We start from the raw sequence: 25,095 nt of genomic DNA on the forward strand, positions 1-25,095 counted from the left end.
ACCCCTACCACCCGCTCCTGGTAATGTCAGATTCTTGCTGGTCGCAACGGATTATTTCACCAAGTGGATAGAAACAGTTCCCCTTGTCTTCATTCGAGAATAAGACATCAGAAAGTTCATTTGGAACAACATTGTCTGCAGGTTTGGCATACCAAAGTTATTATTTCAGATATTGGGCAACAGTTCGCTGGAGGACTGGTTGCTGAACTGTGTGAAGAGTTTCACATCACCCATCTGTTCTCAACTCCAAGGTATCCACAAGGCAATGGCCAGGCTAAAGCCTCTAACAGGGTCATCTTGGATAACATGAAGCGTAAATTAGATGACGCGAAAGGTTTATGGGTCGAAGAACTGCCTAAGGTCCTATGGGCGTACCGAACTACACCCAGGTGGTCAACTGGTGAGTCTCCATTTTCACTAACCTACGGAACTGAAGCTGTTATACCTCCAGAACTGGTAGTTCCCACTAAGAAGTCAGATGTTGTGCACACTCTGGACAACGAGGAACTGTTATGTAGAGAAATGGATCTCCTAGATGAAAAGCGAAAAGGTGCTGCACTTCGCTTAGCTGCTAACCAACAGACTTTGAAGAGATCATACGACAAGAAAGTCCGGATTCGATCTTTCAAAATGGGCGATCTGGTTTTCCATGAGATCCCAGAGCCCAACGGCAAACTTGGACCTAACTGGGAAGGACCATACATCATTGACAAGGTTGGTCGAACTGGTTTTTACTACCTACGCACTGTTGAAGGTGATGTTCTTGTCAAACCATGGAACGGACATCATCTTCGCAAGTACTATCAGTAAATTGTTATTTCATACTTTGTTAAGCATATTTTACCATCAATAAAGTTCTTCACCTTGCAATCGAATATATTCCTTGCACGTTCTTTATTATCCTCAATGGACTAAGTCTTTAGGGAATTATTTGCTCACTATCTGTTCAAGAATATTGTATGCTAATTTGCTTTGGAACCAGTGATACTGAGTAAGGGAAAACCAAACTGTCAGTTCCTTTCTCAGCCCCATACAGCTAGAACTGTATGCCAGTTCTTTTAAACTGCAAATATCCTTGATGGGTTAAGCCTGTAGGGAATAAAACCACGCTAATTGTTCAGTAAATTGTATGCCGGTTTGACTTGGAGCAAGAGATAGTGTTCTTGCGAGCCTGAACTGTATGCTAGTTTCGGGCGCTCTCAAAACATCAAACGCAGGGGTTGCTAGGAAGATCTGGGTGGGATCCAGATCCTAGCACACCACCATTGGCCTGGAACTATATCGACATGATGGTGTTGAGGAAGACTCCTCCATTGATGTTCAGGCGATACCTTTTTTATTTTTCAAAAATAAATTGGATCTGTCGTTATTAAACACAGTGTTGTACTCATGACACCAAATTGCTTTCGCAAAGGCATATGCCTCTATGCGATCGAACTCTCAGTTATAGTTAAGTTTAAATGGCTCCCATGAGATCCTGATCAGATTGTGGTTATGCCTCATCTTAATCTGTTTAGCCTGTTAGGGTCACCTATTGTTGTTCCAAATGAACTTTGGGGGCAACAGGGGTAGAGTATGCACAGTAATATATATAATGTAACATAAAATACTTAGAAGGCATACATAAAATAGAAGAGATGTAGAGCTCAGTAAGTAAATAGCATGTATAAAATAGAAGAGCTACAGAGCTCAATAAAGTAAATTGTATATGAGCTACATAGCTCAATATTACAGACCCATAGAATAGTTGTTCAAAAATAATTGTTTATGTGAATCATCAACTAAAAGGCTTATGAAGCAGGGGTAGAATCAAACTTTGGTTCACCATCAGTGCTTGTTGCTGCACCATCAGACTGTGTGGTTGGATTAGCTGAAACGATTGGTTGAACAAAACATTCATCTGAAGCTATAACTAGCAAAAAAAGAAGTTGAACTGGAGGCAGGTCATCATCGGTGTCTTTTTCGGAAGATGAGGAGGCATCAGGCATAAGTTAAACTTGGATAGCATAGATGATGGTTTTCAAATCAGGGAACAAGACAAAAGGGTTGGTTACCCACCCTTGATCATCTAGCTGAGAAACGTATCCAATAGCCTCAATTGCCTCCTCGAACTTAACTTGTTTGGCCGCATTGAAAGACTCCTAAGAAACATCCAGTACCCTCAAAGCAAAACGAATGCCATTTTCGGCTGATCTCTTCTTCACCTCCTACACCACCTCGAAATAGAACTTGGAAGTCTTAGCCAGGAGGTCATCAGCCTTCTTACCAGAATGAAGACGTTTCTCCTTCAGAGCTCTCTCATAACCTGACATGACCTCATTTGCATGGGTAATGGCTTGGACAAGGGTCTTCATCTTGGTGTTCCTACAATAAAGCTCCCCTTGGACCTGGTCATGTTTTGCTTGCAGGGTAGTGAAGTGGGCGCGCAGTTCTAAGAACTTCACTTTCCAAGTGCCAGCATCAGTAGCTCCTTTTTAGGCTTTCTCTAGAGAGCTCCGAAGGTTGGAGATAGTATCTCTCATATTCTTGAAGCCAGTATCAGATTTCTTTTCTTTCGCCAAGAGCTGGTCAACCTGGATCTGCAGCTCTGTAGCTCTTTTCTCAGCAGCTTCTTTTGCCCAGATTAGCTCACCAGTAGCCATGGCATCAGTGGATGTATCGGCGGTGGCCGTAAATATGGGATCTTTCATGGCCAAAAAGTTATTCACTAACTGGAAAAGAATATAAGATATGTAAGTAACACAATGAGAGAAACTGAACATTGAATAGGAAAGAAAGTCTTACCTTGGCAAGGTGAATAGCAGATCGGCAATAGGACAGGTTCAAGGTCCCAGTTATATTAGCTTCAGCTTTGTCAATAGGAAGTCGCGCAGCTTCCAAAACTCCAAGCGCGATATCAACATCTTTAACAGAGTGTTTGTTGGTAACAGGCCGGTAGTTCATCAGTTCGTCCCCAACGCCTCATCTCCACAATCATCTCCCTCTCAGGGGAATCTGAAGATCTTGGCGGATAGGGAATGTCGTCACTTACCCCCCTCCTATCACTGGACTGAGGAGGGGTGAGAGCGACAGTTATAGTGGTAGTTTTAGCAATACCCTTCTCCTTGCGATTATCAGGGAGGGAGGGGTCAACAGTTAGAGGGACATTATCACCAGTTTGTTTAGAACCTATAGAAGGATCTAGAACTAGTGGGGGTATAGCTACATTCTCAAAAAGACTGAACAGGTGGGGGTATAGCTACATTCTCAAAATGACTGAACAGGTGGGGGAATACTAGCAGGAACTTTAAAAAGTGGGTCTTCATTAACAGATAAAAGGCGAAACTTCGTTTTCTTACCAAATGGGGCAACATCAGAAGCAGTATTAGATCTCTTCAATCTAGAACAGTTGGACGCACGAACTCCCCTTTTAAAATTGATGGCCATCAGCAGTTCATGAGGCAGTTCAGGGCCCCTTCCACCAGTGGTCACACAATCATCATGTGATGGAGGTTCCTAAAAACCGAACTTGGCCCTTGGCATCACTAGAGAGCAGACCTCGAACTCTTCTCCTTGCGGTTTCCTCTTCTTCTAGTAATCAAAGAGGATTCATCCTAAACTGAAGGAGGAAGAAGTTCGGCATCCTGATCAACAGGAGGAGGAAGGGTTGTGCACCCAGAATTCATAGTATCTATCCCAAAAGGGGAATAGCCAGGAACAAGTTGCAGCAGTTCTTTAGTAGACATGTTGAGATATTCAAAAAGATAGGTGGAATCAGGAACTATCACCCAAGGCATCCTTTGTTCCTTGGGGATCTTCTTGATAATGTCTACCGTAGCAGCATCAGTTGTAATTAGTTGATTTCAGGGGGAAGAGTCACCTAAGGAATAACAGCAAATGATATTCAGGCGAAAGACTCTTATATCAAGTTATAAAGTACCTGAGTAGGAAGATTTACTGGTTGGAGCATGGGTGTGTTTTTTGGGACCAGGAATTCCCATTGGCTCACCATCAGCATCGGAGGGGCGAATATCCCACTTATCAACCAACACACGGAGGTGGTGATCAGTCCAGCCTTCGTCACTTTGCTTCCCCTAAAAAAGACGATCGGAGAGTTCTTCTCTCAAGTCATGAGGTAATAGTACGACTGGTCTCGAATACGCCGGACCTCATAAAAGTAACCGAACACCCAACGGTTTAAAGCAAACTGACACTCACTTCTTTTTGTGTATAGATGGTGTATGGATGATGTAGATAGATGATGGTCGTTGAACAAATAGAAGCGTATCAAAACCTAATTATCCCTCAATAAGTAAAGGATGAGTAGGGTATCGTTCCACTTTTAAGTGTATGTTATGTGAAGGACAGGACTGGAAAGGGGGTTTAAGGGATTAAAAACTATGATTATAGAGATTTAGATTCTAATGCTAAACTAAACTAAATTAACTAAACTATTGGGAATTTATAAGAGAGAGAATTCAAGAGATTAGAATCCACCAATACTTTTAATCTATGACCTTCTGCTTCATGGCTGTTCTTACAAGTAGACTACAATTAGGCAATCGAGCAAGTGTCGATGCCCTCTTGGACGAAACATCGTTAACAATTAACTCTACTTAAGGTTGTTCCTATGTTTATGCTATTAATATCTTCTTTCCTTTTATGTAAGCTCGGGCAGCCATTCAATGTATTACCAAGAGCAACATCAAGGAGTACTTCCTAATAGGGCGGCCATTCAATGAATCACCACTTAAGGCAAACACAAAGAATACTTCCCCAGGCAGCTCCCCGAGCTACCCTTCTAAGGCAACACAAAGAATACTTCCCTAACTCTAAAGAATTATGCTACTAGAAGAAAAGTAAAGAACACTAGCATGATATTAATATTGCAAAACATAAACCCTATTCTATACTTCCATCCCTGGTGTGGGCAATGGAACTAATAACTAAAACATAAAGAACTAACCCGATTGAAGAACACCATGAACCGGAAGAATCATTAAACCTTAAACATCGGGCTTCATCTCCTCCCTCCTTGAAGGAGAAGATTAGCCTTCCATATAGAAGGAAGAACACTAAGAGCGAGAAGAAGAAGAGTCGAAGAACATAAGACTAGAAAGACTAATTTATTAAGACTCACCTAGTTAAAACCGATCTTTTATTATTAATCTCTCTCAAGTTTAGGAGACAAGAATATAAGTGAATTGGCAATTTACATGAGACACTTAGGTCCTCTATTTATAGGGGTTACAATGAGCTCTAGAAGCATTCCAAACCGTCATTTGTTTCCTAATACAAATAGACTTCTTTCAGAGTTCAACTTCATCTCCAAAACTGAGAAGGAATTGGCTACAGTGTCGATTCATACGTCTAGACGCACTATTCATGCGTCCCAGACTTAATCAATGCGTCTGGATGCTTGATCCATGCGTCCCAAACTTGATCAATGCATCTGGACGCTCGATCCATGCGTCCCAGACGCGTAAGCCTATTTTCTCTCTTCTGCTCTATCCTTCTATCCTCTTTTGCGGGCTTTGGTCCAAGCAACGAATCCTTTGGCCTTGGGCTTCCAAATAGACTTTAAAATAGGTCAAAGTCGCATCTTTAATAGCTTCAATTCCTTGGCCTTCACCATGATTGTCCACGGGCTTCCCATGTGATCCTTAATGCTCCGAATTGCTCCATTTTATCCCTTTTTCTCTAATATTCTACAAAACTCTCTTTCTCACCTGTAGAATCTTAAAACATAACTTACAAACACTATTAGTCCACTAAGATGGCTAAACAAGAGGCATAATCGAGGGTTAAATAGCACTTTTTGAGCACTTATCACAAACCCATGTCTCTTGGCAAGAAGGGTAGAGTACATAACAGTTCTGTAAAACAAGGGTGCTGCTTGACCAAGAGCAAGATTGAAGTGAATCAGACACTTTCTTAGCAATGGGTAGAGGGGAAGAGTGAGTCCGACCCTAAGCTGACCAATGGTGATAAGTGCCACCTCCTTGTAGGCTAACTCGTCAAATAACCTCCCCCACTCCAGACCAATATCTTCAGGGATGTGAAATTTCTAGCGGATCAGTTCCAGCGAGAAAAGATCTCCGAAGTTTACAAGTGACCAGTTGGGATTCATAATCGAGAAAGAGAAAAAGTTTCAAGTTTTTGGTTAAACCCTAGCGGGAAATCAAAAGGTTCAGTATGCAGAAATAGGTAGCGGAAGAGATAATGAAAGTTCTCTCACCAGATCCTTTATATACAGATAAGATGGATAGTTAGGATAAGCCCAAGCGGTGCGTCTTTTCGGGATGGAACTGCCATCATCGCTTTTTTTGGGAAACAGCATGTATGTTCGAGTCGTCTTTTCAGAGTTTTAATTAGTTGGGTATGTCAGCAGTTCTAGCAAATAGTTTTGGAAAAGTATTCTCGCGCCAAAAGCAGCATCGCTTCAAGCGCCCATGTGCTAGCTGGCACGAGCCGGGGCATCTGTATGGGGGATTTCCCATCACTGAACAAATGACACGTGTATGAGAAATAACCTAAGACTATAGATGTCCAAAATGAGATGAGGACCATCAGATCAGTTCTATGAATAAGTGATCTCGTGCTCAGCACGAGTGTTTAGTAGACATTTGCCAAGCACATGACTGACCGCCTTCAAGCATAACAGTTACCTAGTCGTTAGGAACTGATATAGACAGTTCCTGAACAGAAGGAAACTGAAGATGGTGATCTTTGATAATAAGGAAGGAATAGTGATGACATATCTTAGGAGTTTCCTTCTGAGATATAATCTTCCTATACATGATGAGACATTATTATCAACAAGAAAACTTACCTCTCGTAAGATATGGTCTAGATTCAAACTTCCATAAGAAGAGAAATCCTAATAGGAAGGCAGAGTTCAAAGATGGAAGGGAACTCACAAGCGGTGGGGATAGCCCTAACCCTAGGACTCTCGTAGCTCTTCCTATATAAACCAAAGGGATTCGCTCTTAGGAACTACGCAAGATAGGGTTTGATTCTCCATAATAAACAAGGAGATACGTAGGCAACCGTCAGACGGTTCAACCCTGAACTCATAATCATCTCATCCCTTCTCCATTCATTTAAAAGTTCCAAGATCACACGACAAAGAGGAAGATCAGGGAAAACTCGAAAAATCCCCTACATCCACATTTAGTTCTGGGCAGTTGAACTGCTTGCACCATTCCAAGGCTTTAAGTAGTCCTTTGCACTCTGCCTGTTCTGAATTGGTAGCTCTATCTCTGAATGCTCTTGCACCAATAAAAAATCCCTTTGAATTTCTTAGTACAAACCCATAAGTAGAAGTCAAATCAAGTTTTGTAAAGCTTGCATCCACATTAAGTTTAAAACAATTTATGTAAGGTGGTGTCCAATTGATATGGCTTAACTCCTACTGATGTTGAACCTGCAAGTTAGTATTTTCTTTTTCTCCTTCAAATTTTTTTTTAACTAAATATTTTTTATTTATTTTTTGAAGAATTAATCGGGTTCAGCTGACCCTTGGACCTGCATTAGAATCTGAGATAAACCTTCCCTCTTACATCAGTGGCTACAATCTCTGGTAGTGTAGCATCTAGAGGGGGGATATTACATGTACATTGCTTATTAGCGGAAGGACTAAATATTTAGTTTAAAGAAACAAGGTTTCCTATTTTTATGATATATATCACATCTTTTTAACCAAATTGCCTAGTAAAAAAATAAATAGAATTTCTTCCATATATATTTTTCTATTGGCTAGTGTTTTGGTGGATTGAACCATTTATCAATCCATAAAGTAACCTGCAAATGCTCAAAATGAGTTAGTCTGAACTACCAAGGAGTAGCATACCATAGAGACTGTGTGAATGAACAACTCAGAAGCAAGTGATGTATGGTTTCAACATTCAAACTACATAACAAACAAGTTTTATCAGGAACATAAATGATTTGGGTTAGATGGTCTCTAGTAGGGATCATATTGTTATAACGCTTCCACGCAAAGAGAGCAGCTCTAGGTTGGTTATCATTTTGCCAGAAACAAAGATTTGTTTTGTTTGGAGGCATGGGAGATTGATCACTAAGAACATGATACATCGATTTTACACTATGTTCCCCTTTCCTAGTATTATTCCACTTAAGAGTGTCTTGTAAATGTCTTCTAGATTAGAAAATATTTTGTATATGCATGCTAGTATTAGTGTCAAAAAGCTGATTAAGGATATCCACTTTCCAAGTTCGAGTACAAGAATTTATAAGGTCAGAAACAGTATTATAAGACGGATTAACAATGTTTGAAGCAGGAAATTTTCCTTCATGTATGACTGGGATCCAAGGATCTTTCCATATGTCAATAATTAGACCTAAGCCTATTTTCCAAATAGAGTTAACCATAATAGATTTAATATATTTTTGAAACTCATACCAAAACCAAGATGCTCCATGTTTTACAGTATAATGAACAACATTAGTATTGTGGAAATACTTACCTTTCAGCTGCTGGCAGAGGAAGGAATTAGGATATATATAACCTGCCAAATTATTCTATTCATATGTGCATGATTATTAATAGACATATCTCTTATACCCAAACCCCCTGATTTTTTAGATTGGCAAATGAATCTCCAACTTTTGAGATAAAGGGGATGAGTTTTACCTTTGTTTGCACCCCACCAATAGTCTTTTTGCAGCCCATTAATAGTGGATGTGATGTGAGATGGTAGCATGAAAGTGGACATGTGAAATGAAGTGATGGCAGAGGATATAGATTTAATCATAACAGTTCTTGCTGCTTGTGAAAGTAATTTACTTTTCCAACCAGCAATTCTTGTGTTTACCTTTGAGATGATCTCATTAAAAAGATGTGATTTTGGTTGGCCCAAGAACAAAGGTGAGCCAAGATATTTTTCTCCAATGACAATGGACCTCATGTTTAGAGATTTCATGGTGCATGATGTAAGTTCAGGGTGAATATTTTTGCTAAAATGAATACCTGATTTTTCATAGTTAATCTCTTGTCCTGTTATGTCACAAAAAAGATTAAGGGCATCTAGAAGCTCCTCAGCCTCATTCATATTAGCCCTACAGAAAATAAAAGCATCATTAACAAATAAAAGATGAGATATATGTTTACTATATCTAGATATGCTGATGCCATGGATACTGTTATCTTCTATTTTCTTTTCAAGAATTCTATATAGAACTTCCATAATGAGGATAAAAAGGATTGGAGATAAGGGATCTCCTTGCCTTAGTCCTTGATTGGATTTGAAATATCCAAAGGGGGACCCATTCACAAGAACAGAAAAATGAGGAGAGGATATACAAAGATTTACAAGTTTGACTAAGTAAGGGTCAAGCCCTAACGAGTCAAGGATAAAAAGAAGAGCATGCCAATTTACTCTATCAAAAGCTTTCGACATGTCAAGCTTTATAGCCATGAGTCTAGAAGTCCCCTGCTTGTGCTTCATAGTATGAATAATCTCATGATCCAGAATAATGTTATCAGTTATTTGTCTATTAGGTACAAATGCCCATTGATAAGGTGAGATGAAAAGAGCAATGTATTCTTTCAATATATTAGCCAGAAGTTTAGAAATAATTTTATAAGAAAGATTACATAGACTAATAGGTCTGAAATCTGAACATATGGTGGATTAGAACATTTTGGGATAAAAGCAATGTTTGTTTGACCTATATCTTCTAAGGAATGTCCATCATTTGAAAAAAAAATTGACCATATTAACAACATCATGTCCAATAATATCCCAAGAAGATTGATAAAAAATTGCAGGGAACCCATCCGGTCCAGGTGACTTAAGCCCCCCAATACTGAAGACAGTATTCTTCACTTCTTCACTAGTTACCACCTTTAACATGTCCTCATTATTGTCTAAGGAGATAACACTATAAAAAAGATTTTGTATATGAGACAAATTAGCAGTTAAATGGTCCAAGCTATGATTAGAAAGAAGAGACTCAAAATGCGAGACTAAGGTTTAGCCAATCTCTTTATATGATGTTACCCATTGATCATTAGAATTTTTTAACCATTCAATCTTATTGTATTTCCTATGTCTCAAAGTTTTAATATAAAAATATTTAGTATTCCTCTCCTCTTCACTAATCTCTTTATCCCTAGATTTTTGTTTCCATATCATTTCTTCACAAAGAAGAAAGATGTTGCTAAATGGGATAATTTAAGCTTAAGTTTGGGGTGTAGATGGATTCTATTCTAGGCATTATGGATAATGTGTGGGTATCCTTGATGTTCTATCCACATTTTTTGAAACTTGAAAGGTTTAGGGTAAGCCTGGGAAAATGGATGGGTATTGAGGAGAAGAGGTGTATGATCAGATTCAATCGCTGGAAGATGGTAAATGATTGTTTCTGGAAATAGAAGACTCCATTCTGAATTATTAAACCCACCCCCTATCCAATCTTTTTTGAATATTATCAGGTGCAATCCTCTTATTAGACCACATGAAAGGGTACCCTTTAAAGCCTAAGACAAGAAGTCCCAAATCTCTAATAATGGTAGAAGCCGGTTGACAATCATTTTGTTCAAAAGGTTTTCCTCCAATATGTTCATATGCTGAGAGTATGATATTAAGATCACCTATAATGAGAATTAGTGTATTGGGAGGAATGTTTTGAAGTGCTCTAATAGAATCCCAACTTTGATTTCTTGATGTTTTGTGTGGGTTGTCATAAAAGAAACAGGCACTCCAAGGAAGAGAGAGAGGTCCTAAGTTTACAGTGGTGGTGATGTGATGGAGGGAGAAGGTGAGAATAGAGAGAGAGTAATCCTAGATTTCCACATTAAGCACAAACCCCCTGCTGTGTTAATCAGTGGGACATCAAAGAAATGGGGGAAATTTAGAAGATGATTAAAGTAGGATATAGAATTAGAAGTGACTTTTGTTTCTGAAAGAAACAAAATATTAGGATTATGTGTACTAACAAGATTAGTAAGATGTCTTATGCTTGCTGGATTCCCACACCCTCTACAATTCCAGCCGAGAATCCTCATCTATTCACTACTGGTGTCTATTCTGGTACAGACACAAACCCAAAGGGCACAACATTGTTCAAAATCATATCTTCTTGTTAACCATTCTATATCAGATGCATGAAAAAGAAGTTTGACTCTTTCTGACCAATCCATATCATAAAGATCCCTAGGTAGCATCAACTGAAGAACCAAATATATCCATTGTATCATATTGGTGTAGCACAGTATATTCAATTTTTGTATAAAAGCAACATGCTTGGTACTATAAAGTATGAATCCTATATTGTGTTGTTCCATATAAGAGGTGGAGGAAAAAAAATATAAAAGCAGAATAATAATTATTGGAGGTAGTAGAATAGGAATTCATGCACAGACTAGACCTTAGGATATAATAAGTAACACAGTATCTAATAGATAACCAAGGAATATGAAGAATATAAGATGAATGATGTATTAGTAATAAACAGAGATAAAATTGTGAATGAGGGAGGATATTGATATTGGAATGATGTGAGGTGGGTACCTGAACAACATTAATAGATAGAATCTCCCAATGCGAAGCATAAAATGCGATCAAAGCCTGGTCCATATCAACCTCAAGTTCAGCATTCAAATTGGTATTTACAGAGAAAGGGATAGTAATGGGATTGGCTTCAACAAATGTTTCTTCCATAGCATCATTCATGATTTGGGTTTGTGAAGTAGATTCACCCACAATTGGAACCTCTTCCATAGAATGTTGGTTGTCTATCCCCCAGATTGATTGCAAGACCACCCCTTGAGAGAGCAATATTTGATTCACCACCAGATTGGTGATCATATCCCATACAAATTCTGCATTTATGTCTTTCATATTGATTTTAGAGCTAAACGGCGCTTTCTTTCGGAGATCTTGGTGCGCTGGAAGCTGTATCTGTGTTATAGGGGTCTGAATTGAAGCAGATGCCTGCTCATTGATAAAAAAACAAAGTTTTCCTTTTCTTTGGAGGTATTTCATCCTGATCTTTGAGTTTTCCTTTCCCCTACTTTTACGGCCGCCAGATTTGGTATTTGGGCATTCAGATACAGTTTGAGTCTGTTCCCCTTAATGTGGAATTTGATTGATTTTGGGTAAAGTTTGAGTTTTGATGATTTTTTTTGTTGAGATTTGCATTTGGGGGATGTTGATTAAGTTCGGTGGTGGTTTCTATTGTGTGGTAAGGGCATCTCCAATGGGGGGTGTAAATTGTTTAAAGTGTAAAATTTACACTTTAAATGTCAAAAACATGTTTCCAATGGGGGGTGTAAATCCTAGGTGATAAGCTAATAGTTAATAGAGGGGGTTGGGAATTCTCCATCCGACTATTAGTTAATAAACATCTCGGGCGTCACTTGAAGTAACGTCCCAACTAAAAAGAAATTCGGACGACACTTAAACTCGCGTCTGTTTTATTTTTATTTAGAATTGTAATGTTTACGACGGGCCAAGACCGTCATTTATTGGTTGGGACAGTTTTAAGTAAACCACGAACGTTACTCAAAGTGACGTGCATTTTATTTTATTTTTAGTTAAACCACTTGCGACGGACTTTGACCGTCGTTTTTTCTCAGTTTTTTAACTTTACAAACTTTTAAGCTTTGTTGCATTGGATACCATTTTGGGTGTGGAAACTATTAGTGTGTAAGAGGGGTCATAAAATCCTAGTGGCACTTATGTGGAGGTGTATATATACACTCTCCATTGGAGATGCCCTAAGAAGGGTATACATATGGTAGGTTAATTATAAGATTTGGGTTAGGTTTCGGGCTTTGAGGGAAAGAAATTATTGGTTGGCCCAATATAATACCTTGTGGGTTAGCCGTTTCCATGGGGATAGCTTAAACCTGATCTATTTTGGTGAGTCCATGAACCAAATTTGGTAAGCATGTGTACCTCTCACCAGATGGAGAGATTTGAGATGATGTGTTTCCCACTTGTACATCACGTGACTGCATTGATACCTCATTAGGTGACGTCAACAAGTGTGACACAATTCCTCTAAATAGTGCATTGAAATGGTTTCGAGCTTCATCTGTCATATTTGGCGGCGGAGGATGAACTTCCACACCACTAGTTCTGGTTGTGGTTGTTGATAGTACTCCACCTACAAAGCACCCGGTTCCTGTATTTTAGCAAGAATCACGATATTTGTATCAGGAAGCTAAGGTTACAGTAGTAAGTGTCGTGTCCAATCTTGAAACATCTCTTGCATGAGTGGTAAGGCATTCCCACATAGATGAAGGAGATCCACACTGGTTCACGATGTAGAACCAGAGGATTCAATTCAATTCTGTTGTATATTTACTTGATTGAATTCTAAAAAGATTACAATTGTTTTTATAGAGGTTACAAAAAATAGAAACAAAACAATCGGTGGCTTGAGAAATACAGTCGTGGTCGCTCTGTTTTAGGCCGGAGACGAGCGCGGTCGAGCTCTAGCTCTTGGACATCGAAGGCACGGTATTTGGTCGCGCACTCTATACAAGCTTTATCTGAACACAGGTTGCGCTCTATACATGAAAATCAATATACAACTTTCTACACTCCCCCTCAAGTTGGTGCATAGATGTCAATCATGCCCAACTTGTCAACTGAGCTATCAAACACCTTGTGGGATACACCTTTGGTAAGAACATCAGCTAATTACTCCTCTGAGGTTACGAAAGGAAAACGAATAACCTTCCTGTCAAGATTTTCTTTAATAAATGACGATCAACCTCCACATGCTTTGTTCGATCATGCTGAACTGGGTTGTGTGCAATTTGAATGGCGGCTTGATTATCACAATGTAAATCCTTTGAAGCTCGAATCCCAATTCTATCAAGATAGTACGGATCCATAACAATTCACATACTCCCTGTGCCATACCTCGAAATTCAGCTTCTACACTCGATCTGGCAACAACTTTCTACTTCTTACTACGCCAAGTTACAAGATTTCCACCGACAAAAGTGAAATATCCTGATGTAGAACGTCTATCAGTTTTATCACCAGCCCAATCTGCATCTGTGTATCCGACAATATCCAATACATCATATTTTCCAAATTGTAAACCATTGCTAGGTGCCTTCTTCAAATACTTCAAGATACGAGAGACTGCATCCATATGTTCTTCACTAGGACAATGCATAAACTGACTAACCACACTCACAACATAAGCAATATCAGGTCTAGTATGAGAGAGATAAATTAACCTTCCTACAAGACGCTGATACCTTCTTTTATCAGTAGGAACTTGATCAAGATGAATTGCGAGTCCATGATTCATCTCAATGGGTGTCTCCATTGGTTTGCAATCCAACATTCCAGTTTTAGCAAGCAAATCTAGAACATACTTCCTCTGTGAGAGTGAAATCCCCTTTTTAAACCTTGCAACTTCAATACCCAGAAAATACTTCAGTTGTCCTAGATCCTTCATTTCAAATTCTTCCGACAAATACTTCTGCAATTCATTTATTTCCTTCGGATCATCCCCTGTAACGATCATGTCATCAACATACACAATTAGAGCTGTAATCTCACCATCCTTGTGTTTGATAAACAAGGTATGGTCAGAATTGCTCTATTTGTACCCAAAAACTCTCATTGACTGTGTAAGTCTTCCAAATCAAGCTCTTGGAGACTGTTTCAGGCCATACAAAGCCTTTTTCAGTTTACACACCTTCCCAACATCTTTGGGATGGTTCTTCACACATGTATACTTCTTCCTCCAAATTCCCATTTAAGAATGCATTCTTCACATCAAGCTGGTGCAAGGGCCAATCTTTATTTGCTGCAAGCGAAATTAAAATTCGGACCGTATTGATTTTTGTCACAGGTGCGAAAGTCTCCTCATAATCAATTCCATAACGCTATGCGTATCCCTTGGCAACCAATCTCGCCTTATATTTATTAATAGTTCCATCTGCATTAAGCTTCACAGTAAACACCCAACGACATCCAACAGTCTTCATTCCAACAGGCATATCAACTACCTCCCATGTTACATTCTTTTGAAGGGCTTCCAATTCTTCATTCATTGCTTTTTTCCATTTTAGATCTTTCAAAGCATCCTGCACATTATGAGGAATAGATACAGTAGATAATTGATTTATGACAAGTGCATGTGACTCAACAAGGCTATGGTTAGACATAGAGTTAGCTATAGGATATTTGGCATTGGCTTTGATGTCTGGTTCATATTGTTTCTTAGGAACTCCCTTACTAGCTATTTGTGATTATCTAAGTTCAAGACTTTCTAACCCAACAGATTCATTAACGGTTATAGAAGGCACCTGAGGTGGATCATGTTAATCAAGATCTTCAGTTATTGATGTAGAAGGGGAAATGTTGTGTACTACCGTTTCAGATACATCCGGATCATATGCTTCTGTCTCTACTGCTACATGATCAATTTCTGCTTCAGGAACTTTAAATCGTTCCTCCAAGTGTTCCAATTCCCCAAAGACATCAGGATTCCCTTCACCGTCACTCTCCCCCTGAAGGGAAGGCTGGGAAACTCCCCCTGAGTAATACTGGTCGGATTCATGGAATGAGACATCAAGAGATATATGCATCTTGTCAGTCATGGGATCATAACACCTATACCCTTTCTGAAACTCTGCATAACGCACAAAAATACACTTCTTCGCACAAGGATCAGTTTACTTCGTTCTGGTTGTGGGATATAAGTTGTACATCTAAACACCCGAGGCTCCAAGTTAGGCATGGATGGGATGGACAAAAGTGTATGGAGCTTCTGATAAGGATTCTAGAACTCAATTACCCGTGAGGGAGTACGGTTTATAACATAGGCTGCTGATTTCACTACTTCACCCCAATAGGATCGAGGTACATTCATGTCAAACAAGGAGGCACGAACAACTTCCAACAACTGCCTATTCTTCCGTTCTGCTAAACCATTTTGTTGGGGTACCAGAATTGGAGGTTTGATGACGAATTCCAATTGACTGGCAAAATTAAGACATGAGGCCATTCACAAATTCGCCACCATTATCAAACTGATCCTGGTAGATTGTTGATACTGTGTCGCCACCATTTTGTAAAAAATAGTAAACATCCCAAATACATCACTTTTGTGTTTCAGTATTGACACCCAAGTCATGCGAGTGCAATCATCAATAAAGGTCACATATAACGAACTCCAGAAAATGAAGAAACTTTGGCAGGACCCCAAACATCAGAGTGAATTTTCATAAAAGGAACAGGACATCTATTAATACTTGGTGAATAAGAAATACGGTGGCTCTTGGCCAGTTCACAAATGTCACAATGAAACTTAGAATCACTAATAACTGAAAATAACTGAGGTTGCAACCTCTTAAGATAACTAAACAAAAGATGACCTAACCGACGATGCCATAACCACACAACTTCTTTTGCATTCTCGACCCTATTGACCTGATTAGCTTGCCCCAGAGAATTCTTCTGTTTCTCTCCAATTTCTGTCAAATCCAAATAGTACAGTTTCCCCCTTCTAACACCATAACCAAGGACTTGTCGAGTCAGAATGTCCTAAAAAACACAGAAGGATGGATAGAACGTCACAGTACATGCAAGTGCTAGAATAATTTGACAAACAGACAATAGGTTATAAGCAAGGGATGGAACAACTAAGACATATTCAAGAGTGAGGGTTTTGGATAACATAATAGAACCTTCTCCGCTAACCAGAGTTGGAGTACCATCTGCAGTAGAAACAACGATTTGAGGTGAAACTCTATGACTTTCCACAAGGCTAGGGTCATTTGTCATATGGTCAGATGCACCTGAATCAATTATGCATGTACTATTCGAAATAACCTTACCATTCATACCTGATTGAGTTACATTAGCCGAAATATGGTATGGATGTCCATGGACAGCATTAGCAATGGCAGCCTTGCTTATATTCTTTCGTGGCCTCTTTGTGAAATCCCACCAATCAGAGTAGCCAATCACTTCATAACATCTCTCCTTGCTATGACCCAATTCTCCACAAACACTGCACTTTTTATCTGCATAAGGATTGGATTTACCTTTAGGGTGGCGTGAAGGACCAGAGAAACCGGGTGGAGTATTGGTCTTGCTATGAACAGCCAAGACAGAGGATTCAGTGGATACAGAACACCCCATAGCATGTTTCTCTGATTGCACCTTGCGAATGTAAGCATAGCTTTGATCCAAGGAAAATTTAGGCTCCTTGCGAAGAATCTCTCCACGCACCTGATCATACTCCGAATCCAGTCCACGCAAAAACATATAAACTCGCAATCTGGACATTGTTGACGTCTCATGAACTATAGCTGCAACATTACTATTCTGGGATGTCACCCTTTGATCAATCTCCTGGAACATGGCCACCAATTCGTTGTAATAGGAAAGAATAAGTCTCCCATTCTGCTTCGCTTCAAAACACTTCGTATTCAATTCAAAAATTCGAGTTTCATCAGAGTAATCATAGAAGGTCTTCTCCACAGCCTCCCAAATGTCTCTTGCAGTAGAAAGACGAATATATCGATTCATAAGAGAAATCTCCATAGAATTAATAAGCCAACTTTTCACCTTTTCATTATCTATTGCCCAAACTTCATAGTCGGGCAAATTAATATCCAGTTCAACCTTTGCGCCAGTCAAAAAACCAATCTTTCCCCTTACTCCAGTACGCATCCGCATGAGAGCAGCCCATATGGTATAGTTGGACTCATCTAATGAAAGAGTTTTTGGGAACGCGGAGTGGTCTTGTGGGGTGTAGTGGTGATGAATGACGTTTGAAGAATTGTTGTCAGATTCAGCCATTGTAGGAAAAAAAAATGAAAAATTTGGGTTTGAGATTCAAGGATTCAAGGTTGTAATACACAGTTGATTTCAATGGTTTGGCTCTGATACCATGTAGAACCAGAGAATTCAATTCAATTCAGTTGTATATTTACTTGATTGAATTCTAAAGAGATTACGATTGTTTTTATAGAGGTTACAAAAAATAGAAACAAAACAATCGGTGGCTTGAGAAACACGGGGAGCGGTCGCTGGCTATTTTGTCTTGGAGGGTGGTGGCTGGTCGGCTCTCTGTTTTATCTTTGAGACGACGCGCTGGTCGCGCTCTCTAGCATCTTGGACATCGAAGGCACGAGGCATAGGTCGCGCTCTATACAAGCTTTATCTAAGCACAGGTCGCGCTCTATACATGAAAATCAATATACAGCTTTCTACACATGATTGATTGTTTGTACCATTACCCCTTGCCTGATAGGTTCCTCAATATTCACCTCCACTCGAGCTCGATACCCATCGGCATCTTTAGGAGTATTGTCAACAGGATCCACTTCCAAAACCCTTCCAGTATCGGAAGCGATTCGTTCAATTACAATGGAAAGCTGATGTTCGAGAAGCAGTCCCGTGAAGCCAATCCAAATGGGTGTGGTAGTAAAAAGAACTGTCGAAGGTGGGATATTTGGAGAGAAAGCCTTTAGAACCAGCAAATAACCTAAAACTTGCCATGGCTGTTCCTTTATGATTTTGGCTTTGTCAGCTTCTTTTTCAAACCGAAATACAAAGAGATCTCCTTCAAGTACCACAATATCTAGTTTTTTTTTTAGGTTCCACTTTGAACGAACTGCTCTTAATATTTCATTTGGATGGTGTGGGACATCAGAGATGAGCTTTCCAATGAGGGAAGTTGTCCACCTTGCCTGAGATTGTAGTAGTAAGTCTTGTGGAATATCCATGATTTCTAAATCTTCTGGGTTACCAAGAACAAGAGATTGGTTTAAAGAGTGTGTTATGTGTTCCATGATATATAAATCCAGATCAGGGGTCGATGTTGTTGTTTAAATAACCAATAAAATATCAGAAAGATATTTGGTGAGGTGCATTGGGATGATATAGTGTTGTAATTGTGAGTATTATGGGACATATGCATGGAAGCAATCATTTTGGTGGGCGGAAAGACAAAAGATGTGGGGACACGATTCGATGGTTCAGCTGGTTTCAAAAGTAAGGCTTTGACCATTTCCGTGGGATTTTTACCTGATAGAATATTGAACTTGAGCATGAATGTTTGCTTGATGATCTTATGCTTCTCATTGGTAGAATCCGGCCTGTAAACACATGTCAGAAGAAACAAAGAATGTTGGCATATATATGGTTAGAGAGTAAATATTCAGAGTAACTAGCTTTAGATAGATAAGGACTAACAAAAGATCTTGAGAATGATTGGACAGAAAAAAGAAAACTGACAGATTGATAAAGTTAGAAGATGAGGTACATGATTTTGATATGGAAGTAAAGGTTTTGATTGGGAAAAAGCGATAAACAAAAGAAAGATGTAAAGTTTTAACCAAGTTTTGAAATGATTGTGCCACCCTATCTGATTTAATGGATATTGTTGCTCTCAGATGATGCACTTTCATTCCTCTATCAACCTGGTGTAACTTTGCCTTCTTCCATGCATAAGATCTAATGAAAACCTTCCTAGTATCATTAACCATCCCTATCGCCTAACTGAACAAAAAGTTATTTCCGACCAGATCCAGGTCAACTCAGATCAGATCCAGACCACACTACTCGGATTCACTATTTATTCACTATTCACTCACGAGTATTTCTATAAGCAATCTGGTGTGCTGCTTGCCTTGCTTCATTACCAGTTCTATGCACCTAGTTACACAAAACTGTTCCAAAAGTAGACATAATAGTTAGTGTCATATAATATCAACATCCATCTCCATGACAAGCTGGTTTTATGCTGCTTTATTGTTAGGTAAGGAAAACTACTTTGTTCATATTTAACACAAATTGACAAATGAAGTCAAATAAAGTCTTTGCAAACTAAGCGCTAGACACACCTACCCAATCAATTAGTTAAGCACTACTAAAGCGGTGAAGCCCTTGATATTTGAAATCCTGCAGCATTTTTAGTCCCTATATAATACAGAAAGAGCAAAAAAATTATTGGATCGTACGTGTTGATAAATAAATCAAGTCAATTAAGTCGTCCCAAACTAAAAGCTGGACACTCCCAATTAGCTGTTTTTAATTAATTCTATGACATCAAAACCCGTACTATATACGCACACTAGGCTAGAGCAGGAAATATATCGTAAGTTCATATTTTAGTTCTCTCTATGACAGATGAGATGATCATACAAAGTCTGAAGCAACGGTGAAGAGGACAGCGAGAGTGAACCCATTTCATTTCCTGCTGATTGACAAAAGAAAGCCGCAACTGTTGTGGCTTATAGGCTTATAGCCTTGTATTTTAAGGTAACTAGCCTATCACCCATTTTTTCTAAATTTGAAAGATACGACCACTCTGTTTTCTCTGCGAATGATCTAGATTTTAACTTCTTTTGTGCACACCTTGTAGTAGTAATAGTATATAGTACATTATGATGCTCTTTTTTATTACCAAATAAAAAAAAGAAAAAAGAAAAGGAAAAAAGACGAAAGAAGTCATCCACTGCACATTAAAAATTTAAAACACTAGATTAATGTTTTAGCGCATTACAGTTAATTTTGAAGATCAAAGTTAGGTATCCCCAACTCCGCCCGGCCGCCCCCAAGCTTCGGTTTCATACACCACTGTCTATTTGTCTAGAATTAGATCTTAAATGTTACAGACTAGTAAAAAACCGAAAACTGTCCTCTTAAGAGTTAGGACTTAAGACTGCAGGATAAGGTACCAGTGGGTGCCCTGATCCTCCTAAACAGTCAATAGAACTAAGGCCCTTTAAGCCCAAGCTATGGTGTATGAATTTAGAGCGTTCCCAGTACCACATAGGATAGGAGTCACATAAGGTGCCATTACAATATTGTTACCGACATAGTATAGGACTGACTATATATATAGGGTATAATCGACAAATTAAGATCTAGTAATTACTGCTGTTAGGTAAATGAAGTCAATCAAGTCTTTGCACACAATAACTCAGTATATCACCCCATATCTGAGATCATATACTACATATCTAAAACGGTACTATATATTGTCCAGGATTCCAGGTTGTATTATTACCGTTGCGTAATCAAGCTTGGGAGAGCTGTGCGAGAGGGCTAGCTTGTATGAATGATAAAAGGCTGGAGTAGAAAATATATCAAAAGTTCATCTAGCTAGATAGTTTCTCTCAAATTTGAAATGGTAGTACAAATTTGAAGGAACGCAAGCGTTAACCAATTCTATGTCCTATTGGTTAGCAAAGGAAAGCTGCAACTCTTGGGGCTTTAACAGGCAAGTAACTCCGTCCTCCATTGTTTCTGACAAATGATAAACAGGAATAGTATGTCTTCCCTGTTTAGTGGTATTCTACTGTTCATTTGCTTATTTATGATGAGTAGTTGGGCAATAACTTCACTTACGTACAAACAACTGGAACAATTAAGTAATGTTGTATTATCAGTTCAAAACTAGTGATCAGGTTTAGTTTCTTCAACAAATACCATTGTTTTTTGAATTACAAGGTTGGTGGGAACTAGTGATACGGTTCAGTACTTGTGAAACTTCAAAATCCATTCCAGTCCACCAAATGCTTGCATACAGACTAGCACTGTATAAATAATCCATTCTCTGTAGCGTCGACTGGGTCTAGATACTTCATTCATGAAATCCAAGTTCATGAACTGGTAGTAGTGTTGAAGACTTAAAACTAACCAAAGGCCAATTTTATATCGCAATAGAACAAAGTAACGGACACATCCCAGAAGTCACCAGATTCGGTCCCAGTAATCTATTTATGTAGCTCTGTTGAACAAAATTTGGGACATGTTGCACAATTGGTGCCACTTTATGATCACAAGTTCATTTGTAATTAACTTAGATATAGATAGAGTAGATCAGGTGTTTATATAAGGTCTAAATAGTCAAGTGAGCAGAGCGAACGTTATGGGCTAAAAGAGGTATGTGGACAAAAAAGTCATTTGATTGGTTTCTGCTCAGGAAATTGGGTATAGGTAGAAGAAATAGCAAACTTTTTTTTTGTTTTTCCTCCATAAAAACTGAAATTTGAAATCTGTGTCAAATTTCAGACTGACTTTTACAATTATGACCTCTTTTATTAGTCCCAACTAAAGAAGCCAACTACCAACAAAAAAAAAACTACGTACTAAATTAGTTACCAAAAGAGTAGTGGGTTAATCAAAATAACTAAAATTCATCCGAAATCTACAAAATTTCAATTAAAAGTGAGATGAATTTCTAGAGAGACCAAAACAATGTGAAAAACATCAACTTCAAAAACGGAAAAAATGTATGTTGATTACAACTAATTTCAATATAACTTTAACAATTTAAAATGTATCTCTGATCATTTTGAATAGCATGTTTAAGCTTGATGTAATTCAAATTGTGAAATTGTGAAAAGACAAATGGTTATTTTTTATAAGACAATTGTATTATTTGATTGCAGTACATCTTGGAGCAATACACACGCACCCTTGCCTGATGAGTGACCTCGATTGACACACACACGTACAGCCTGCGCAAATTAGATTTTTGTATTATTTATTTGTAGAAGAAATTGGTAGTTACAAATAAAATGGTAAAAAAGAGAAATAAGAAGTTTTAAAAACAGTTAATACACCCAAAAAGTGACGTATTGTTAAAATTGGAATAGAATCAAAAGATAATATTGGTCTTTCTCAAGACAAAAATCACACTAAAGAAAGTGTCTATAGCCCAATTTCTAGATTTATGTCTGTCTATCCTCATTCCTCATCTCTTCTTTTTGTCCCTCTCCCTCTCCACTCCTCCCTCTCCGGTCATGCCCCCACTGCATAGCAGTATACTAGTAGACTAGAAAGCTAGTCGCTCACAAAAATGGAAGACGTACAGCCATATTAGGTTCTTAATCCGAGTGAGTTGCAAATTCAAAAAAAGTTTTAAATACAACTTCTTCTTGAAAGGTCTAATTTACTTCCGGTTCCAACACTGCTAACTAATGTGGAGGTCCATAATTGTGCTAGGCCAGAGTGATCGGTTTGGTATCATTCCCTTTTCAGTTTATGCTGTCTTATGTAGTCATATCATCACATGTATGTTTGATGTAAGACCTATCATTCAGTATTTGTATTTTAACATTGAAGATGATTTTGCAGGCACTATTCTATCCTCTTTGCTAATTTGAGGAGCTTACGTGTAGAAACTCTTAAATGGAAGTAAATAATATACTGAAAACCACAGATAGAAGTGATCATGTCTCTATTGAAATTGAAGATGAAGATGAAGTATTGATTGCAGCTATTACAGAAGAAATTACGTGCAAGCCTTCGTCACAATGCTTCATCTATAAAGTTCCCAAGAAATATCAAACCGAAAGAGATATAGAGACATTTGAACCTCGTGTTGTGTCAATTGGCCCGTATCACCATGGAAAGGTAAGTTTGATAGCCACTGAAGTATACAAGAGATGGTATTTATATGATCTTATTTCTGAAAGGACAACACGGAACACTACTTTAAAGGATTTTGTCAAAGCCATTAGGAAGTTGGAGGTACGTGCCCGTGAATATTATGCAGAGCCAGTCAAGCTAACTAGTAATGAGTTTGTTAAGATGATGGTATTTGATGGATGCTTTATCCTTGAACTCCTCTACAAATATATAGAGAGGGGGATCTCAGAGGATGAAGGAGATGAGAATGAGGACAAGGATGACAAGGAGGGGTCAAACAACAAAAATGATCCTATATTTGGTACAACTTGGATGATTTATAGGTTACGGAAGGACTTGGTATTACTTGAAAACCAAATTCCTTTCATTGTGCTGCAGACATTGTTTGATCTGGCCAAGGACCACAATGGTGGGTACTTCCTCAATGAACTTGTTACAATTTTTTTCCAGCCTATATTACCTTCAATGAGACCAGTCACAACCAGCTCTTTCATCAAAGGCAAACACATATTGGACTTACTTCGCAGTCATCTCCTTCCCTCGTCTCGTCACATGAAAGGTGGAAATTATCCAGAGTGGGAGTACATCCGTAGCGCCACAGAGCTTCGAGAGAGTGGAGTGAGATTTAGAAAAAAAGGTGATTTGGCTGATGGTTTATTGGACATCACATTTACTAAAGACGGAGTACTTGAAATCCCTCCATTCTTTTTTGGAGAATCGTGGAACATTCTCCTCCCAAATCTCATTGCATTGGAGCAGTCTCGTTGCGATTACACAGATCAAATCACATCTTATTTCATCTTTTTCGACAGCCTCATCAACACCGAAGATGATGTGAAATTACTACGTACTCAAGGAATTATGGAGGGGTTGATCAACGAAGATGAAAAGGTCGCTGATGCTATTAACAATCTATTCAAAGGAGCTGTTGTTGATAAATTCTATTATGATGGACTCTTCACCAGAGTGAACGCATATTGTCGAAACTGGAAAAGGAAAAAAGCAAAAATGCATAAATGGAAAGTGAGCTTGCAGCGCGATTATTTCAGTACTCCATGGTCGGTCATTTCAGTTTTCACTGTTTTTGTAGTACTAGTTCTCACTTTGACACAAACCATATTTTCTATCCTGTCGTATTCCCCATGAAGATATTCAAAGATTCCACGTTTTTTCAATTGTTTATGTTAATGAGAATATGCTTATTTTGATTTAATTGTTGGGTACCCTTAATTGTTTATGTCTATATATTTTGATGCAAATTTAGTCCACGTACATTTCACAGTTTAACTTCAATTGTTTTGAGTTAATTGAAGGTATTTAGCCTCAGTTAAATGTTTTATGTCACAGATTTGTAGTGTTTATTTTAACTTTAAGGTATTTGTTAAAATATCACATGGTTTGCAAGTAAAAACATATATATAAGATGAGAAAATTATCTCTGTAGCCGAGACACTTTACACTCATATAGTTGGTCATTTTCCGAATAATTCAATGAGATATCCTATATTTAGGACTGTAACTACTCTCCGTTACGGGTGCAAACGGATAGGTTCGGATGCGGATATGGCTGTATCCGAATCCGAATCCGAACATTTATACCGATATCCGAATCCGACGGATATTAAAAAAATGATCCGAATCCGATTTCAGATATCCGAAACGGATATCGGATAATATCCAATCCAAAATTTAAAATTTTATTTGTTTTGAATAATTCATT

The 25,095-nt window shown here is 38.5% G+C and overlaps 3 protein-coding genes across 4 annotated transcripts; 1 reads left to right on the top strand and 2 right to left on the bottom strand.

The window, feature by feature from the left end:
- Positions 1-13,920: 13,920 nt before the first annotated feature.
- On the bottom strand, positions 13,921-17,789 carry LOC147514568 (uncharacterized). The gene is made up of 5 exons (XM_086592624.1): positions 16,683-17,789; positions 16,378-16,526; positions 15,792-15,961; positions 15,353-15,612; positions 13,921-14,352 (listed from the first exon to the last, which is right to left on the bottom strand). Exons 1-5 carry the CDS (start codon positions 17,787-17,789, stop codon positions 13,921-13,923), a joined length of 2,118 nt encoding a protein of 705 aa, XP_086448750.1.
- A 410-nt stretch (positions 17,790-18,199) lies between these two features.
- Positions 18,200-18,784, bottom strand: LOC147514569 (uncharacterized). The gene has a single exon (XM_086592625.1). It carries the CDS (start codon positions 18,782-18,784, stop codon positions 18,200-18,202), a length of 585 nt encoding a protein of 194 aa, XP_086448751.1.
- A 1,283-nt stretch (positions 18,785-20,067) lies between these two features.
- On the top strand, positions 20,068-24,588 carry LOC147514570 (UPF0481 protein At3g47200-like). Of its 2 annotated transcripts, none has more exons than XM_086584050.1 (3): positions 20,068-20,255; positions 20,986-21,219; positions 23,082-24,588. In XM_086584050.1, the coding sequence occupies exon 3, from the start codon at positions 23,136-23,138 to the stop codon at positions 24,519-24,521; it is 1,386 nt and encodes a 461-aa protein (XP_086440176.1). In that variant the 5' UTR covers positions 20,068-20,255; positions 20,986-21,219; positions 23,082-23,135; the 3' UTR covers positions 24,522-24,588. The 2 variants fall into 2 exon arrangements, with proteins under 2 accessions (XP_086440176.1, XP_086440184.1); XM_086584058.1 differs by having other exon boundaries at positions 20,994-21,219.
- The last annotated feature ends 507 nt before the right edge of the window (positions 24,589-25,095 follow it).

The sequence above is a fragment of the Coptis chinensis genome, chromosome 2, assembly GCF_015680905.1.
Source record: "Coptis chinensis isolate HL-2020 chromosome 2, ASM1568090v1, whole genome shotgun sequence".
In the NCBI taxonomy this organism is placed as follows: Eukaryota; Viridiplantae; Streptophyta; class Magnoliopsida; order Ranunculales; family Ranunculaceae; genus Coptis; species Coptis chinensis.

Excerpts from the sequence above, each read along its gene's own strand:
- LOC147514569 (XM_086592625.1), bottom strand. The coding sequence starts at position 18,784 with ATGGAACACATAACACACTCTTTAAACCAATCTCTTGTTCTTGGTAAC.
- LOC147514570 (XM_086584050.1), top strand. The coding sequence starts at position 23,136 with ATGGAAGTAAATAATATACTGAAAACCACAGATAGAAGTGATCATGTC.
- LOC147514568 (XM_086592624.1), bottom strand. The coding sequence starts at position 17,789 with ATGGCTGAATCTGACAACAATTCTTCAAACGTCATTCATCACCACTAC. Across the intron at positions 16,527-16,682 it reads CAGATGGTACTCCAACTCTG|GACATTCTGACTCGACAAGT; the intron begins GTTAGCGGAGAA and ends TGTGTTTTTTAG. Across the intron at positions 15,962-16,377 it reads AATGCAAAAGAAGTTGTGTG|TCAATTGGAATTCGTCATCA; the intron begins GTTATGGCATCG and ends TAATTTTGCCAG.